The sequence below is a fragment of the Meles meles genome, chromosome 2 (assembly GCF_922984935.1).
Source record: "Meles meles chromosome 2, mMelMel3.1 paternal haplotype, whole genome shotgun sequence".
Classification (NCBI taxonomy): Eukaryota; Metazoa; Chordata; class Mammalia; order Carnivora; family Mustelidae; genus Meles; species Meles meles.
The window spans coordinates 27,789,648-27,810,082 of NC_060067.1; the positions used below are offsets into that span (position 1 = coordinate 27,789,648).

A 20,435-nucleotide genomic window follows, 5' to 3' on the forward strand; every position below is an offset into this window, starting at 1 on the left:
AGAACTCTACTAATAAACTGGTATGAGAGTGTAAACTGGTCCAAACAATTCAGAAAGTCTGGCAGTATCTACCACTGCTGAAAATATACCTAATCTATGACCCAACAAAATGACTACCAGAAGGTACTGTATTCATAGCAGAACCATTTGCAACAGTCAAAACTGGAAATTGCCAATGTACAACGGGATGGATACACTGCTGCCGTGGTGTATTTACACAGCAGAAAACTATATGGCAACCAGAATATATAATCTACAATTACATGCAACAATGTGGATGAATCTAGTGATGGGTTAGAAAAACCAGCTCTCCAAATAAAAAGCTCTGATTTTGGAATGTCGGTTGATTTCCATGGAGAAAATACTTGCACCATGACCAATTTCAAGCTATCAATGGTTTCAACACGGGCTTGCCAAGCTGTTGAAAATTTAACAATCAGCTTTCTGGAAATGGTACAAGCCAGCTCTAGTATGCCACTGGATGAATCCAGTAACTCTGAAGGAAGATACACAGAGGAATACTTAATTGTACGATTTCATGTGTATGAAATATGAAAACAGAACTAAGTTATGCTATTAGCTTCAGTTACACAACCAATATGAGAAAAAGGAAGACAGTAACAGTATCTACCTTCATTCAAGACAACTGTTCCTTCATTCTGTCTCCAAATAGTTACAGACCACTTACAACACACAGACATCACCTACTAGAAAGTAGAAATGTAACAGTAAACAAGATATTCTCTTTTGCTCTGAGTTTTTACAGTTTTGCCCTCTGATCAGTGCCAGAGATAGCCTGTTTCCGAAGAGGAAGTAGCAAGAATAGAGGCAAACAGACTCGTTGAGGGCTAATTCAATACTCTTGGCAACAGATGGCTACATTAATTACGATGGCAGTGCAGATGGAGGTAGACAGTTTATGGAGATATTTAAGAGCTGGACTAGAATGAACATTCATCCGGTAAGGCAAATAAGGGGTAAAAGTTAAGGATAATGCCTTCATTTCCTAGATGAAGAGTGTACCAATCGGACATGGGGACAATAGAGAAACTGGTTTGGAGGCAAATGAACTCAGTTTGGGATGAAATGAGTCAGTTTGAAGAGTCTTTAAGAAGGGCCATTCATGGGGCGCCTGGGTGGCTCAGTGGTTTAAGCTGCTGCCTTCGGCTCAGGTCATGATCTCAGAGTCCTGGGATCGAGTCCCACGTCAGGCTCTCTGCTCTGAAGGGAGCCTGCTTCCCTCTCACTCTCTCTGCCTGCCTCTCTGCCTACTTGTGATCTCTCTCTGTCAAATAAATAAATAAAATCTTTAAAAAAAAAAAAAAAAAGAAGAAGGGCCATTCATGTGAAGATAAGCAAAATACAGTTCTGGAGCAGAGATGTAGGCTAGGGAGAATCACAGGGATTTAGAGCAATAAACGGTCCTGAAGCCCACACTATCACTCCCGTAATAGTTTACACAGACTGAAGACTGAAAGGCAAAGCAGAACTCCAAAGAACACAAGTGGAGGATGAAACCCCACATTAAAATATTAAGTACTAACAGTTCTTGAATTATTGTCTGTTGGTGTTATCTACTGAAAACAGTGTATAATACATGTTAGACACTCAGAACACATGAAAAAATGGAGGAGTTTCCAGTGGCAGAAGAAAAATCAGAATGTGCTGTCACAGAAGTCAGGGGAAAAGAACCATTCCAGAGATTGGTTAAAGTCGGATAATCATCAAGAACAAAAACTGCCCATCGAATTTAAGCAATAAGGAAGTTGTGCTCATAATCTTTTGAAGTGTTGGTAAACGTCAGAACATATGCATAATCTTTTCACACAGATTGTAATGGGTTAAAATAAGTAAAAATTGGGGGCGTCTGGGTGGCTCAGTTGTTAAGTGTCTGCCTTCGGCTTAGGTTATGATCCCAGAGTCCTGGGATCGAGCCCCAGAACCCCACATCGGGCTCCCTACTCGGCAGGAAGCCTGCTTCTCCCACTCTTGCTCCCCCTGCTTGTGTTCCCTCTCTTGGTCAAATAAATAAATAAAATCTAAAAAAAAAAAAAGAAGAAAAAAGTGAAGTGCTCATTTGTGAAGTTTGACTTCAAATGCAAGACAGCTGGAAACAGCTGGAAAGGGATATGAGGGAAGATTTTTCTTTTTTATGTTCTCAAGTTAGAACAGACCTGGGCATGTTCAAATGTTCTGGAAAAAAAAAAGAGAGAACAAGTAGTGACAGAGCAGCTAAGACTATGTTGAGTATGACATGACACGCTGTGGATGAAAGCACATACAAAATGCTAGGCATTCTGATTAAAGGCAAAATGTCTCGGTGGATTCTGAATTCCTTTTCTAAAGTCTGCCCAATTTCTTTTTTTTTTTTTTTTTGAGACTGACTTTATTAGGACACTGCATCCAAAACAAATCCTCAATACAACTAAACAATAATAAAATCCCTTAATCCTGGAAAATAGTTACATGAATAGCACATCAATGTTTTTTTTTATTTTTATTCCAAATTATCAAAACCCCAGAAGTAACAACTCTGACAAAGTTACTGTATTATACAATAAACAATATTCCATAAATTAGGTTAAATCATTTTCAGCAATTCTTTCCAAAAAATGGAGGGGCACCTGGGTGGCTCAGTTAGTTAAGTGTCCGACTCTTGGTTTCCATTCAGGTCATGATCTCAGGGTCATGAGATCAAAACCCACAATGGGCTCAATACTGGGTGTGGAACCTGCTTAAGATTCTCTCTTCCCCTCTCCCTCTGCCCCTCCTCTCCACTCACAGCATGCACACACTCTCTCTAAAATAAATAAATAAAATCTTTTAAAAATAAAATAAATAATTAAAAATTGATTATTGAATTCTACTGTTAAGGCTCCAGGCTCAGACCTTACAATTACAATCCTTTGGAACAATGTCGTTGACCATGGTATGACTTTTGCAAATGAAATCACAGAGGCATAAAGTACCACTGATGACAAGTCAAATAATCACCAAATGGTGACTAAAAATCCAGGAAGATTTTAGCTCTAAGAAAAATCTGCCTCCTCAGTTAGAAGTTCTAACATTTTCAGTGGGATTCACCCTATCCGAGAACAGTTCTATCACGATATAGCTGCAACTTATAAAAGGAAATTTCTGCTTCAGTTATGTGTGTAATTAGTTACGTAGGAGGAAGGCACTGTAATGTTCACACCAATAGAATCTGGGACAGAAACTGGCCCCAACCCCCCTTCTATAAGATAAAACTCTGGTTTTAAGGAGCTAGAGAGCTACTGATCTTTAAACCAGTGCATTAAGAATTACCTGGAGCTTGTTAGAACAGATTCCTAGGCCCGACCTCAGAGATTCTGATTATCTGAAGTCAAATTCTTAAGTCTATTTATGAGTCAGGGGTCCATGGAGACGTAACTCTCCTGATGTTGGAGAAGCATACCAATGATCATGTTTAATATGACATTATTATACTTTATCTAAAAATCAGGAAAATAACAGAAAAACATAATGATATCCAAAATGCCAAATAAATCTGAAGTTTAAATATTTACCTTTACTAATTAATCCTTGAGTAATCAACATACTTGTTGCAGCCAAAGGCACAGCTAAAGGAAGAAAAAGAACTTGTCAACATCAACAAAAGGAAAAGACTTTATCTGAGTTCATTAGGATAAATATGTATCAGTACAACTATCTCGGAAGATCATTACAAGAGATTTTTCCGGGGCACAAAAACCTGGCTCATTTGGTTAAGTGCTTGCCTTCAGCTCAGGTCATGATCTCAGGGTCCTGGGATCAAGCCCCACACTGGGATCCCTGCTCAGTGGGAGTCTGCTTCTCCCTCTGTCCTTCCCCCCGGCTCATGCTTTCTCTCTCTCTCAAATAAATAAAATCTTTAAAAAAAAAAAAAAAAAAAAAGATTTTTCCATTTTTAAAAGCTGTATTTTAGGGGCACCTGGGTGGCTCAGATGGTTAAGTATCTGCCTTTGGCTCAGGTCACGATCCCAGAGTCCTGAGGCTCCTGGGATAGAGCCCCACGTTGGGCTCCCTGCTCAGCAGGAGGAGTCTGTTTCTCCTTCTCCCTTGGCCTCAGCCTCTTCCCCTCCCCCTACTCATGCTCTCCCTCTCTCTGTCTCTCTGTCTCAAATGAATAAATAAAATCTTTAAAAAAATAAAATAAGGGGGCCCCTGGGTGGCTCAGTGGGTTAAAGCCTCTGCGTTCGGCTCAGGTCATGATCCCAGCGTCCTAGGATCGAGCCCCGCATCGGGCTCTTTGCTCAGCAGGGAGCCTGCTTCCTCCTCTCTCTCTCTGCCTGCTTCTCTGCCTATTTGTGATTTCTGTCTTTCAAATAAATAAATAAAAAATCTTAAAAAAATATAATAAAATAAAATAAAGAGCTGTACTATATACAATCAGTAGAAATAATAAACTAAGAGCTGTAGTATATACAATCCATAGAAATATAAGAAAAAATTTAAATTTAAGAAAATATTATAAATATTAAACAATGTAACTCAAGACCATCTAGATTTGGCTTTAAAAGAGTCATTCATTAGTATCACCAATAAAGACAACATTCTAAATCGGGACCAAAAGTCATTTCTGAATTAGAGTAAGAGGGAATTAATGAGAGGCAAGGAGTAGTATTACAATAAGAGCCACTACTGAATAATTACTAAATTCCATGGTCCATGCTAAATGCCTTATATACGTTTTCTCATTTACTTTTAACATATCTCTAGAGTTATTTTTTTTTTAATTACTGCCCTTTTAAAGGTAAGAAAATTGAAACTCAGAGATGTTAAGTAATTTGCTCAAGGCCATACAGCTACTTCAATGGCAGTTCCAGATTCTAACTGTCTGATATCATTATCTCAAGCTTTTAAGTTCTGTAGTACACTGTATGAACCAAAACACAAGAAATATTTGTCGACAATTACAAGGTGACAGGGGCAAGAATACACAAGAATACATTTTAAATACTAGAGTTTTTTCTTCTAAACCAGTGAATTCCTCAAAACTAAGTGAAAATATTACATAATGCAACACTGTGTCAACTACACTTAATTAAAAAAAATCTACATATGTATGCATATTAACCCAGACTGAAAAATCCAAAGCTCTCCATCATAATCTCCAAAAAGCTCATAATTACATATCACTGTTTTTTCCACCAGCACTGTCCAAAAGAATTTTCTGTGATGATGGCAGTAGCCTGTATCCGTGTCTTCCAGTTAGGTAGTAGGCAGAAAAGATTTAAAATAGGAACTCTGACAAACTATGGAAAGAACCTAGATGTCCATAAACAGATGAATGGATAAAGAAGATGTGGTATATATACACAATGGAATACTATGCAGCCATCAAAAGAAATGAAATCTTGCCATTTGCGACAACGTGGATGGAACTAGAGGGTATCATGCTTAGTGAAATAAGTCAATCGGAGAAAGACAACTATCATATGATCTCCCTGATATGAGGACGTGGAGATGCAACATGGGGGGTTAGGGGGACAGGAGAAGAATAAATGAAACAAGATGGGATTGGGAGGGAGACAAACCATAAATGACTCTTAATCTCACAAAACAAACTGGGGGTTGCTGGGGGGAGGTGGAGTTGGGAGAGGAGGAGGGGGTTATGGACATTGGGGAGGGTATGTGCTATCGTGAGTGCTGTGAAGTGTGTAAACCTGGTGATTCACAGACCTATACCCCTGGGGATAAAAATACATTATATGTTTATTTAAAAAAAAAAAAAAAAAAAAGGAACTCTGAGACTGCTACCCTTAAAAAGACCTCCTTACAAGGTCCTTGGCTGATATGTGGAAACGTGGCTGTAAACAGTTCTCTACAAGTGATAAAAAACTTGACCTGAGTAAGTGGCTCACTGTGCCTAAACTGCTTATACAAATATAGCTTATGCTGAACACCTGCTTTCCTTCGGAGACTCTGGAATTTTGGTACTTGCTAGGCTGAGTTCATGGGACCAGCCCCCAGTAAAAACCCCGGGCACTGAGTCTTTTTTCTTTTTTTTTTGTTTTTTAAGATTTTTATTTTTTATTTATTTGACAGAGAGAGATCACAAGTAGATAGAGAGGCAGGCAGAGAGAGAGAGAGAGGGAAGCAGGCTCCCTGCTGAGCAGAGAGCCCGATGTGGGACTCAATCCCAGGACCCCGAGATCATGACCTGAGCCGAAGGCAGCGGCTTAACCCACTGAGCCACCCAGGCGCCCCGACTCTTTTTTACTGAGAGTCCTTGGTGGGTAATACTTCACTTGCATCATCACAACTCACAGCTTGAGAAATTTACCATGTCCATCCGTGTGACTCTAGCAGAGTCCTAGAAGTCTTGCCTTGTCTACCTGGTCTTCTCTGGACTTTAACCCACACTCCTTTCCTTTTGTTGATTTTGCTTCGTATCCTTTCTGCTATAAAGTATTTCGAATTTAACTAGCTACATGTGGCTGCTACACTGGAGAGCACAGTTTCAGGCCAGGGGTTGAAAAATGTTCTATAAAGACCCAGACGGTAGGGGCACCTGGGTGGCTCAGTAGGTTAAGCCTCTGCCTTCTGCTCAGGTTATGGTCTCAGGGTCCTGAGATCGAGCCCCGCATCGGACTCTCTGTTCAGCAGGGAGCCTGCTTCACCCTCTCTCTGCCTGCTTCTCTGCCTACCTGTGATCGCTCTCTGTCAAATAAATAAATAAAACCTTTAAAAAAAAAAAAAAGACCCAGACGGTAAATATTTTAGGTTTCACAGGCCACAGGTCTGTCTCATCTACTCAACTGTCAATTATAACCAAATGCATTGAGACAATAGTAAACAAATGAACATGTGGATGCAAAAATATAAATTTAATGTGATTTTCACATATAACAAGATACTATAACTCTTGATTTTTGTCAACCATCTAAAAATAAAAATGTAGAAACTATTCTTACCTCATGGCCATACAACAGATTTGGCCCTAAGGCTATAGTTTGCTCAACATTGGTCTAGACTCCATGAGCATTCAAAAACTAAGGTAATTTAAGAGATTTGAACTATTAGAGATCTCATTATTAAAATCCATTAATTTTGGAATAGGGCATTAGCTTTGCTCAGACACAATTTGCAGAAACCCTAAGGTTTAAATCCTAGGTCTACTACGTACAAATGGATTTTACTTTTGCTAGAAAATACGTTCCTTAAGGTTGGTTGGTTAAAATACTTAATGAATTATCGTTTAATGGTTTTTTGAAGGACAGGTCTCTTTCCATTACAGCGCCAGTATAATTTGTTATCATTTTTCCCCTTCAGCTTGACTCAAGGATCACAACATGAAGCACTGAAGAATCACAGAAGGATAAAACGTATTGAGTCAGCCGGCCATCTCTATAATGGACGATGCCGTTCCCATTTCACTTTGTCCTTAGGCCAAGATGGTATAATACAGAGAGTAACAGTTTAGTTAAAATTCTAGTACTAGTTCTGCCATTCACTACTATGTCTTCATATAAACCTCTTAACTTCTTTTCGTGCTATAATGGATAATGGATTAGAACTAACATCTGGTCTCATGCATTGTGTCATGGTAAAACTGAAAGAGACTTCAGAGATTATCCAATCTTTATCTTAACCAGAGTAAACTGATAACCGGAAAAAATAAGTCGTGTGCTCAAAAGCAACAAAGACAGGGGCACGTGGGTGCCTCAGTTGGTTAAGTGACTGCCTTCAAATCCCATGTCAGGCTCACTGTTTCTTCCTCTCCCTCTCCCCCCAACCTGGGCTCATTCTGTTTTGCTCTGCTCTCTCCCTCAAATAAATAAAATCTTAAAAAAAAAAAAAAAAAGAAAGGAAAAAAAAGCAACACAGGTGGATAGTTTATGGTAGAGCTGGGTCTAAAACCCAGGTTTCCTAACCCCCAGGTCCACGGCCTTTTCCACTGCAGTATGACTCCTATCTCAGAGTCTGTTAAAAAATGTTTCTTTACGAAAACCAATAATACTGCTGACCAAAAGCTTTTCTGCACTATGACCCTAGTCCCAACCACATCCAATCCAAGGACCCTAAAATTCCTTAAACTCTTCTCCTCTTACAATAACAAAATGCTAATCTAAATTCGTAACTGTGTTCAACTGAAACATTTATTTTGTAAATCACGGTAGCACAAATAGCTATATAATAAAGACAGTTTAACACTTACAAAATAAATTGAATCAATCCTCATAATAATCCTATGAAATGAGTTATTATCCCCTTATAGATAAGGAAACTGAGGCATACAGGCATCCGGTGCTTGTCCAAAATATGAAAGCTCAATGATGGATGGAGCTGGGATCTGGATCTAGACAAGCATCAAAGTCTACACTCCTCAATCAGTATACTATCTCATTAGGAAACCAACAGTACAGCGGCACCTGGCTTTCTCAGTCAGTGGCGTGCAACTCTTGATATTGAGGTTGTGGGTTTAAGCCCCACACTGGGTGTAGAAATTACTTAAAAATCCCGCATCAGGCTCTCTGCTCGGCAGGGAGCCTGCTTCCCTCTCACTCTCTCTGCCTGCCTCTCTGCCTACTTGTGATCTCTCTCTGTCAAATAAACAAATAAAATCTTAAAAAAAAAAAAAAAGAGAGAGAGAGAGAGAGAAAGGGGCGCCTGGGTAGCTCAGTAGGTTAAAGCCTCTGCCTTCGGCTCAGGTCATGATCTCAGGGTCCTGGGATCGAGCCCCACCTTGGGCTCTCTGCTCAGCAGGGAGCCTCCTTCTTCCCTCTCTCTCTGCCTGCCTCTCTGCCTACTTGTGATATCTCTCCCTATCAAATAAATAAAATATTTTAAAAAAAAAGGAAAGAGAGAAAAGAGAACCAGTAGTACACATGTATATTCTCCACAAAAATCACAAAATCTATAAATGATGCATAAAACCAGTATGAACTCATATACCTTTTCACTAATTCCCAAGGTTGAAAACTGTTATACATAATACACAGTAAACTACGCTTTATGTAATAGATTCCTTCACTACCTCTATGTATGGGCACAGATATAACCAGTTTGTGGTTAGTGCATAAGATGACAATTTCAGGGGAACTGGAAATAAGATCCCCTCATAGTTGTATTTTAAAATTAAAAGAAAGTAGATTAAAGTAGAAATAAATTACCATAAAGAGAATGAACCCTAGATCAAATCTAATTTTAAACCAAGAGGCATATATTTAAGAGATCTAAAAAAATGTGTAAAAATTACCCTAGGAAGTACTTTTTCTACTCATTCCTACTTCCATCACACCTTTTTAAAAAAAATTAATGGACATAAGATGATACTCTCCAAAGTAACATGGATTCCATAAATTCATTGACATAAAGTTAACATCACATACTGCATATTTAACATATGTAAACATGCATATCCTTATATGAAGACACAAATATTAATGTATAAAATTTCCTAATACATGACTAATAGTTCTCCTGATAACCATATGTTGAATTGCCTATTGCCCATGGTTACAGCCAAGGTTTTGTGTTTTCCATGTTTTATGTTACTGCAACATGCAACAGCTAGTGTATCTGCTTTAAAAAGTAATCATTACTTACTCATGTCCTAGTATAAGCTATTCAGTAATTTACCAATAATCCAGATATGGTATGTAACTAACAAGCTGAAATACAACTAATGAGGTATGCTTCCTAACTTGTGATTAATCTGGTTTTTTTAAACATTTTATTTTTAAGTAATCTCTACACCCAACGTGAAGCTAGAACTCACAACCCCAAGATCAAGAGTCTACCGGATGAACCAGCCAGGCCCCCACAATTCATCTGTTTGATACACAGAATTACTGAGGCTCCAACTGTTCATATACTTCACGTCCTACTTTTAATAGGCATACACGAGTATTCTACCTACTGATTGCTGCTCTTCCACACTTCTATCATAATGATGTTACAGCTATTTAGAATGTTAAACCTATATAGTAAGTAGCTTAAATTAGTAGCCAGAAATTAATCCAGACACCATAGTATCTACATGGCCATGAGCCCAACATTACAATGATCCCAAATCCCTATCCACGACTTGTCTTCTTGTGTCAAAAGTAGACCTGAAAACAGACCATTGTATCTATCTATTCTAGGCAACCCACAAAGATAAAATATCTGTTGCCAGAGTACAAATGACTTCCCTGAAAAATTATTGCCTAACTATGGGCCATAAAAACATTTTATAGGTCTCTGATCCATGACGAATGCAGATCTAAAAGAATTATTCTCACCTGCAGATGTGTATCATCATCTAATTCTTACTCAGGTTCTTTCTAGCTTGAAAGCTCTGTAAGTCTCTGAATATCTGAACTGAAGATAAAATGCACAAGCTTATATGAAACTCCTATTCCCTTTTCAGTCTCTGTTGATTCTTTTACCATCATCTGTTGCCTTACCCATGGGTGCCACTCAAACTTCTGTCTACTATTCCAACATATTAACCACATGACAGATATTATGCTTTTATTCCTACACTGAATTATTAATTAATCATCTATTAATCGTTAAATATTTTATAAATAATTTGATGATTATTAATATTTATTATTATTCCTACACTTAATTCCTTGAATTCACCAATACAACTATACCTCCAACCCTAATTTCTCACATACACCTTTGCTTCTCTCTAGGTGTTTACAGATCTTCTACAATCAAATGCTGCACCAGGAAAGACTGTCCAAAGGAGTTTCCTCCTTCAAACAGTAACTCCTACGGAGTAAGTATCTTTTAATCTGTAATGTCATCATTAGTCTCCTAAGACGGGCATCTTGAAGTTAATACCATTATAGTCAGTTTATTTAAAAATCCTGTTATCTATCTTTTAAAAAAGATGCCATCCCATCTTCTGTAGTGCAAATGACACTAAACTCAATGACACCACAATGGCTGCATGCCTGAGGTACTGCCAAAAGCTCGTAGGACTTCACAAAGTGTAACCTCTTACCCTTCTAAGCCATCCTGCACACTGCTACCTCATCTCCCTTTTAAAAATCTGCAAACCAATCCCTTGGCCACAGAACCAAAAATATGTAATGAATCCAATCTTTAACTTTTTAGTATTGTGTTTATTTTCCACCCCCAACAAAAGACCCCATTCCAATCAATTCGGCCTCAAGGCTCCAGTTCAGATGAAGTTACCACAGACTCTGCCTTTGCTCACTTTTCCTTTATCTAAATGTTCTTCTAACCCCATTCTTCTTCATTTAACTCAAGTCCTACTAGTTATGTCTCATTTGTTTGATAAGGCCTTTTATCGCTAAATCAACTCCAATTAAGATAATCCCTTTTAAAAATTCCTACTACCATTATGTATTTAAACCTTCTCCAAGTGTTTCATGTGTTAGCTTTGTCTCAATTACAACAAAAAACTACTTTAGGACAAAGACTAGGTCTCATAAAACTTATCTACCAAGCACTGAAAGCATAAATGCCAGGCCAACTAGTGGGTTAAGCCGCTGCCTTCAGCTCAGGTCATGATCTCAGGGTCCTGGGATCGAGTCCCACATCGGGCTCTCTGCTCAACGGAGAGCCTGCTTCCCTTCCTCTCTCTCTGCCTGCCTCTCTTGTGATTTCTGTCAAATAAATAAATAAAATCTTTAAAAAAAACAAAACAAACAAAAAAAACAAACGTAGATCATTCTTTAATTATTTAAGTGGCCCCTTCCCTTTCTAAAATTCCACTGTTTTTGTTAGAATTACTTTATCTGAGGGGCCCCTGGGTGACTCAGTTGGTTAAGCATCTGCTTCGGCTCAGGTCATCATCCCAGAGTCCTGGGATCAAGCCCCATGACACCCTGCCTCAGGTTCTCCACTCTGGAGGCAATCTGCTTCTCCCTTTCCCTTTTCCCTTGCTTGTTCACACGTTCTCTTTCTCTCTCTCAAAAAAAATTAAAATCTTAAAAAGAAAATTTAATATGAAAGGACTGCAGTGATCAAATGAAGCAACTTCAGGACTCTGTTCAAAAGTAAGATTCTATTTTATGCTGCTTTCAACACTGTCTGTATTTAAAAAATAAAATCTTCACGTACAAAGTCTCTAGTTGCAAATGAGGACCCAGTAGTGTAACAATATTTCACAATGATAAGGTGGACACTAAACAGGTTTTATAATAGTCAAGGGGCGCCTGGGTGGCTCAGTGGGTTAAAAGCCTCTGCCTTCAGCTCAGGTCATGATCCCAGGATCCTGGGATTGAGCCCCACATCCGGCTCTCTGCTCAGCGGGAAGCCTGCTTCCCTTCCTCTCTCTCTGCCTGCCTCTCTGCCTACTTGTGATCTGTCAAATAAATACATAAAAATCTTTAAATAAATAAATAAATATGTACAATTTGTTTCCCTTAATCAACCTTTTTTTTTTTTTAGCAGTAACCATACTACACCAAAAGTGTGCCAATTTTTTCTAAAGTCACAATAATTTCAGGTACTGAAAGGTGAAATTTTGTTGATTAGAAAATTTAACTTACATCTGAACCAGAAGCTTTCATCATTGCACTCTGCAAAGACTCTTCTTTCTTCCTCTGTTGGAATGTAATCAGCCCCTATGTCTTTTTACCAAGGAAAATTGGCAAACATTAAAATGACCATGGAAAAGCTAAGCCTTAAAATTTAATTCAGTCTAAATATTAACATCCAATTTTTTTAAATGAATGAAACAAATGCCTCATAAACTTTTTTTTTTTAATTTAAATTCAATTTATTTAGTTTCAGGGGTAGAATTTAGTGATTCATCAGCTGCATGTAACACCCAGTGCTCATTCCATTAAGTGTCCTCCTTAATGTCCATCACCCACATACCCCATCTCTCCACCCACCTCCCCTCCAGCAGCCCTCAGATTGTTCCCTACAGTTAAGTCTCTAAACAATGGGCTTAAAAACTTGAAGCAAACTGACTTCAAAGAGAAGTCAGTGCGACTATTAGTCCGGACTGACTATATAATGTGCTGATCCAGTGCAAAACGAAAATTTGGGACCATTTACTCAAATTATTAAGAATTTAAAGATGGGAGTGCCTGGGTGGCAATTAAGTGTCTTGACTCTTGGTTTTGGCTCAGGTCATGATGTCAGGATCCTGGGATCTAGCCCCATGTCAAGCTCCACATGCAGCACGAAGTCTGCTTGGGCTTCTTGCTCCCTCTCCCCTCCCCCCATGCACACAGGCATAAGTGTGCTCTCTCTCTCTCTCTCAAATAAATAAATAAATAAATCTTTAAAAAATTTTTTTTAAAAAATCTTAAAAAAAAAATTTCAAGATGGCAACAGCAGATCATTAAACAGAGTGAATCCCTGTCTGACTGCACAGGTCACACACCCCTAAACCAGGCCAGTTGCTGCTACTCAAGGCAGTGAGTTTTTATACACAGAAAGTGCTTCTAATTATAAATATTTAATTGATAGTTACGGGGAATTGGTCTTGGAACTTCTGCATTCGGCTCTTGAAAATCAGCCCTCCCATTCATTTTTCCTGCATCAAAAACATTTCAGTATTAGAAATCATTCAACAGACCAAAATCAATTAAGATATAGCATAGTAAAATCACTAGTCTACAGGCCAATCAAGCAATAAATACTTACTAGACACTACTACATCTGAAGTACCTAACATAATAAAAAGTGACCTAAATAAAAATGTAACAGACCTATGAACTTATTTGCATCTGATTACCCATCTTAGGTCCCTTAACTGAAAAAGAATAGGTCCTTTATAATTATTTATCAACAGGTTATGTCAAATTAAGATATAAAATGGTACCAAAGAAATAAACGTTATTTCTCCTCCTGAAGCTTGGTTTTGTCACACTACCCTATGTTTTTGTCCTTTCAGAAATATATGCACAAAGATCACGATGATTTCCCAAATTAGAAGAAGAAACACCTCAAAATTCATTTCTGGGCTTCCATCTTTTTTAAAAAATGAAATAATCATCAGGAAACACACAACCTCTTCCCCAAAGCACTACTCCATGAAAACTGAGTAACAAAGACGTCATATCCTTCTCCCTGTGGTTAAAGCTAACAGCAAATTCTGCATCCTCCAAACTTTCCTCCCTCTCTAGAGACTCAGAGTATATGATTTCAAAATGCAAAATTTCAAGAACATACGCTATTTATTTATTTTAACCTCCTGTCTCAGGACTTAAGAGACCAACAGATTGGATAACTGCGTATTGTACAGAATGTTCACACAGGACCATGATTATTCCCATCTTAAAAGCCATTTACATGAAAACGAGAAATGGCATACACGGTGGGAATAGCAACTGTAGCTATTTCACTCAATAAAGCATCACTGAGGGCCCACTGTATGTCAATCCCCTGCACAGGAAAAAGAAACAGAAAGGGTAAAACGAATTCATGGACGGATGGAGCTTGCTAAACAGACTACCTATGAAACGTTATTTTCCGCAACAGCATCCTACTTAGAAATCCTAGCGACAGGGCTGACAAGGCCCCTTCAACAACACAATTTTAATCTCCTAATGCTACAAAAAAAAGGCTGAACCGAACCCTCGTCGGCCTACGGCCGAATCCCGCACTGCATAGTCACAATCCCCGCGTCTCCCACCTGAAACACCCCGGTACACACATTAGTCACCACGAAATCACCCCCTCGCCTCCCCCAGGCACCCGCACTCGGGAGCCCCAGAGCCAGCGGGCGACAAGCCCACTCTCGCAGGCGGGAAAATGGCGGAAGGTGCAGGCTAGCGGCTGGCCGCTCGGAGGTGGTGAGTGGGAAGGTGGGGGGCGGAATGGAGGCTCTTTGCGTCACCTCACCCACCTCCGGACCACAACGGCGATCGCGCGGCGAGCCGGGGCGATCGGGGGCAGAAGGCCTCGAGGGGACCCGAGAGGGCTCAAGGAGGAAGAAGAGCCCGCGGAAACCCTCAGGCGCGCAGCACCGCAGCAGAGTTGGGGGTGGGGAGCAGCCAGCCACTTTACCTCCGAGAAGTCACCCAAATACGGGCTCAAAATGACCGCGACCCGGAAGCACTGGCGACATACGGACGGAAATGACGTCAAGACCTCCCTGCGGAACCCAAAGGCTCTCAGCCTCGGACTGGACGCCAGCGCCGGCATCTATCGGCCCCGCCCTCCTCTGCCCGCCCCTCCTCCCTTATCCCCCAGGCCGCGGCGCTCGCGAGCTGCACTGCGGCTGCGCGCGCCCCTCTGCGGGCCCGAACCCCGCCCCTCCCCCTCCTTGAGGTCCAGGGGTGGCCTGATTTCAGGGTCTAGTGATGCACTTTTGTGGCCTTCCAGTGACAGGTTGACAGGAAAGTTCAGGAACCCCTTTTTAAACCCGTTGTGAAGAGGAGCCGGTTTTCCTTGGATTCCTTTGGTTTGGGGCTTTACACGATCCGTTTCGTTCTTGGAACCTCTAAGGTTAAGTAATAGAAAGTGATTATTAAGCTTGCGAACTTGGCTGTGTCATGGTGTCTTGAGCCCAGCTGTGGACTAGTTCTAGAACCTCAGGCATGGCACGTTCTCTCTCTGAGCCTCAGGTTTTTCTCATCTGAAAAAATGGAAATTACACTCGCTTCATAGGGTTATTAGGATTAAAGCAACACGCTGAATAGAGACCGGCACTCAGTGGTTCTCTGTTAATGAAATCTGTTGGAATGCGGGCCTCATGACTTGTGTTCATCAGACATCTGCTGCCACAGCCGGCCACCGTTGATTCATTTATTCATTTTTTACAAGTATTTATTGAGTGCCTACTATGTGCCGGATATCGAAAGTAACTGGTGAGTCAACAGTGAACAATTAACTCTACTTGATGGTTTTTGTTTCATCAACTCCTAAAAACCTCTTTGGTTTCTTCCCTCTTTTCTGAGCAGCTCTGCCACTGGCCTCATTTCACCTTTCTCACTGCCTGTAGAGCTGCCCTAAATTTATTCTCCCACAGGCATATTTAAGAGAGACAGCCTACTGTGATCCATCGAAAACACAAATCCAGCCCTGTGCTTCCTTTTGATAGCTCCCATCATTCACAGACTGTTAAGGCCCTGCATGGCTCAGCCTCTGTCCTCTTGAGCCTCACTTTCTTCTTTTGTAGTGTTCAATGAGAAACACAGCCTGCAGCCCTTTGCACTCATAGTCCCTGTATACTCTTCCCCCTAGCTTAATCCTCCTCCTTGCCAGGTTCACTCTGTTGGTATTTCAAAATCCTACTTTTACATTACTTTCTTTGTCAAGCCTTGGTGGAAACCCAGCCCAGAGAGTTTGACTCCTCCCTCTTAGCACCTCTTTTCTTTGTGCATACTGCTGTCATTCAGTGTAGTTCTGCATTGTATTGTGATCTTTTTGCTTATGTCTCTCTGTTACAGAACTCTTTTAGGACAGAGAACTTGGCTGATAAATATTTATACTCCCAAAATTATAATACTCATTTTGTTTCTGGGACATGCTAAGCTGAGCCTGGAACCAGGGCCTTTGCACTTGCTGTTCTCTCTTATAGAACACTGTTCTTCGAGGTGTTCATATGCCTTTTTGTCTCAGGTTACAGCTGATGTCACCCCATCAAAGGGGCCTTCCCGATATCCAATTAAAATTAGAACCTCAGGGGCGTCTGGGTGGCTCAGTGGGTTAAAGCCTCTCCCTTCGGCTCAGGTCATGATCCCAGGGTCCTGGGATCGAACACCCCATCAGGCTCTCTGCTCAGCAGGAAGCCTGCTTCCTCCTCTCTCTCTGCCTGCTTCTCTGCCTACTTGTGATCTCTGTCTGTCAAATAAATAAATAAAATCTTAAAAAAAAAAAATGGAACCTCAGTCACTCTCCCTGTTACCATGTTTATTTTTTTAAGATTTTATTAATATATTTGACAGAGAAAGAGATCACAAGTAGGCAGAGGCAGGCAGAGAGAAGGGGGGAAGCAGGCTCCCCGCTGAGCAGAGAGCCCAATGTGGGGCTCGATCCCAGGACCCTGGTATCATGACCCAAGCTGAAGGCAGAGGCTTAATCCACTGAGCCACCTAGGCATCCTACCATGTTTATTTTCATAGCACTTATGATATAGAACAATTACTTGGTTTTTTATTGCTTTTCTCTCACCGCTCACTAAAATAAAAGATCTGTGAGAGTAGAAGTCTGTCTGGCGTCAAAATGATTGGCACATAGTATGAAATCAATATATATTTCTTTTTTTTAAAATATTTATTTGACAGAGAGAAATCACAACTAGCCAGAGAGGCAGGCAGAGAGAGAGGAGGAAGCAGGCTCCCCACGGAGCAGAGAGCCCGATGCAGGGCTCGATCCCAGGACCTTGAGATCATGACCTGAGCCGAAGGCAGAGGCTTAACCCACTGAGCCACCCAGGCGCCCCAAATCAATATATATTTCTTAAATGAACTCATCAAGTACATTTTTATAAGAAAAGAAACAGAATTAAAATAAATACTGTATGAGCTTTATGGTAGAGCAAAATCTGATCTTTGTTTTCTAATTAGATAGTAAGATTCTGGAATCCAGTTCTGTCGTATTCTTTACTGAACCAGGCCTAACACATGGCACATGGTATTTTGATGAGTATATTTTCTGTTGCCCATGTATTTCTCAGCAATCAAGTCAATTAATAACTTGGATTTCTATTGGTGAAAGGATATGGTGCTCTTTCTGTGGGAACAAATAAGATTCTAAACACTCAATCGTGGGCAAGGAGCTCTTGGGGCTGCCCGAGATAATTTATGTTCTCAACACACAGAGAGCATGGCAGGCGTCCTAAAATGCAGCTAGCAGGGTGGAGACCCAAGGAGACAGGACAGGGGTTCTGGTGGGTGTAGTTTCAGGGAGTAGCCCCAGAGAGCAGCCCCAAATCTCAGTCTTCAAATTAATTCAACATATGTGGCCTTTTGTAGTTGATGCATCCTTTTTGTGACGTCCAGGTCAGTTGCAGATGGACTGCTTAAACAATGCAAATTAGAGCTCATCATTATTTTTATATACTTAAAATCTAAAAGCTCATTTGGATTCAAAATTCACTGGGATCATCACAAGACATTTCTGTGTCACATTTGTTAGTTAAAGATAAGAAAATTTCAGAGTCTTTAAATAAAATTGAAGTTGTAAACATTGAAAGGTTATTACATTCAAAATTTCTCATTGATAAGAACTATTAAGAACTCATTAGTTAAAAACAAATAAGTAAATAGAGGCATTTGGGTGGCTCACTCAGTTAAGCCTCTGCCTTCAGCTCAGGTCATGATCTCTCAGGGTCCTGGGATCCAGCCCTGCATCGGGCCCCCTGCTCAGTGGGGAGTCTGCTTCTCCCACTGCTCCTTCCCTCCTTGTGCGCACTTGCTTGCTCTCTCTCTCTCCCTCTCTCAAGTAAATAAATAAGTAATCTTAAAAATTAAATAAATAAGTAAGTAAATAAGATTTAAAGGGGGGGCACGTGGCTGGCTCAGTGGGAAGAGCATGCGACTCTTGATCTCGGGGTCGTAAGTTCGAGCCCCATGGTAGTGGAGATGTTACTTAAAAATAAGTACATAGGGGCGCCTAGGTGGCTCACTTGGTTAAGCAGCTGCCTTCGGCTCAGGTCATGATTCTAGGGTCCTGGGATCAAGCCCCGCATCGGGCTCCCTGCTTAGTGAAGAGCCTGCTTCTCTCTCTCCCTCTGCCTGCCACTCTGCTTACTTGTGCTCTCTCCCTGTCTCTCTGTCAAATAAATAAATATGATCTTTAAAAAAAAATAAGTACATAAACTTTAAAAAAATTTTGAAGAGCTAATCATTAAAAAGAAAATCTGTATGGCCATTTCAAATTTAAACCTACAATTAAAAGTTACATTTAGAGAAGCAAGTTTAAATTTATAGATATATTTGGAGATTTTATACAATTTAATATTTATTCAAATAGAGACAGTGTTTTGTTTTATTCTCTTCCCTTGTATTTTGTATTTTATTTTATCACAATTATGCCATAAACATATGCCTAAACATATAAATAGATGTGTGTGTGTGTGTGTGTGTGTGTGTGTGTGTATTCTATACATATAAAATCCCAGTATAGATGCCTCGATCCCCTCCAGTTTATTTTAGTGGCTAGCACAAATACTGCCATTTTTCTGTGTTTGCCATGACATAAGAAAAATTCAGGACATGTATAGAACTTCTGAGAAAAGAGAGAGAAGACATTGAATCAAGATCCATCTTTTTTTAAAGATTTTATTTATTTATTTGACAGAGAGAGATCACAAATAGGCAGAGAGGCAGATAGAGAGAATGAGAGGGAAGCAGGCTCCCTGCTGAGCGGAGAGCCCGATGTGGGACTCGATCCCAGGACCCTGAGATCATGACCTGAGCTGAAGGCAGTGGCTTAAACCACTGAGCCATCCAGGTGCCCCTCAAGATCCATCTTGATCTCTACTGGGATTCTCTGGAATCCCAGAGGAGTACAGAGGAGTAAGCATACAGGTGATGTAGCCTAGAGTATGAATTGCTGGTTAACACCCTCAAATACTTTGTCCAGCCTTCTAATTAAAATTTAAAACAAACACTTTATTATCTAGGGAAATATAGGGCTTCCAATGATGAAATATTTCAGTTCTAATCTATGCTGTTTGAGGGCTAATAAATCCCAGTTCTATTATTTCGTTGTTCTTTCATTAATCTCAGCTCTATCTTCAGTATCCTGAGTTTTGCACTCAAACATATATTTGTCCACTTTGTTATAACAATGCAGAGTCAACTCTTTGTCGAAAGTTACAGAAGGAGAATTTTTTTCCACATCTAAGCGGCTCTTTTTTGCTGAGAATCTTTTCACTGCAATGCATATTTGAAGAGAAAGGCTTTCTTACTTTCATCCCCTGCTTCTCTTTCTTGTATGAAAGTTTCATTTGTAGGCAGAAGCAGGAAGCGGGAGGGGGAAATCCTTCACAGGAGATGACCCTTGCTGGCGGTGCCCCTCATGCTGTCAATCAACCAGAGAACCATCTGTCCCACTTTGGATTTCAGGAGCCATCTTGCGCATCTGCTGTGCCTTTTCTAATGTCACTTACAGATCCCACTAAAAGCTGGGAGATGAATTAAGGGAACCAGAATGCAGCTGCACATGGCTGATTTTGAATTTTTGCAGCTGGGTCCTACATGGTACTCTCAGTTCTGAAGTCATTTTTTTATGAGATTGGAAAAACAAAGGAAATAATTCATTTTATAATAATAACTCCTAGGGTCTTAAAATTTTGTTCTCCAAAAGTTTAACATATATTTTTAAAACTCCCACCAAATGTTTAAAATTTAAGCCAACTGTAAATATTTAAATAATTATTCAAGAGCTCCTCTTAAGGAAAAGTACCACATGGGGAAAAAATATTTTTAAAACTGATTCAAGAGTTTCTACACTCCGCTTGGGCAGTAGGAGCACGTGTGCTCTGGGCATGCAGAACAATTCCAGTGAGCTGGTAGACCTGTATGTACTGCCAAGAT

General features: G+C 40.1%; 1 protein-coding gene across 4 annotated transcripts in view; it reads right to left on the reverse strand.

Moving 5' to 3' along the window:
• The window catches only part of OCIAD1 (OCIA domain containing 1), a 28,436-nt gene extending 13,365 nt beyond the window's left edge, over positions 1-15,071 (reverse strand). For 3 of the 4 annotated variants that reach the window (XM_045995366.1, XM_045995345.1, XM_045995376.1), the window contains exons 1-4: positions 14,795-14,949; positions 13,418-13,480; positions 12,483-12,563; positions 3,549-3,602 (exon numbers count right to left, since the gene is read on the reverse strand). In XM_045995366.1, the coding sequence (XP_045851322.1) occupies positions 3,549-3,602; positions 12,483-12,563; positions 13,418-13,475 (193 nt within the window). In that variant the 5' untranslated portion in view covers positions 13,476-13,480; positions 14,795-14,949. The other variant, XM_045995355.1, reaches the window with a different exon arrangement.
• Positions 15,072-20,435: the final 5,364 nt, after the last annotated feature.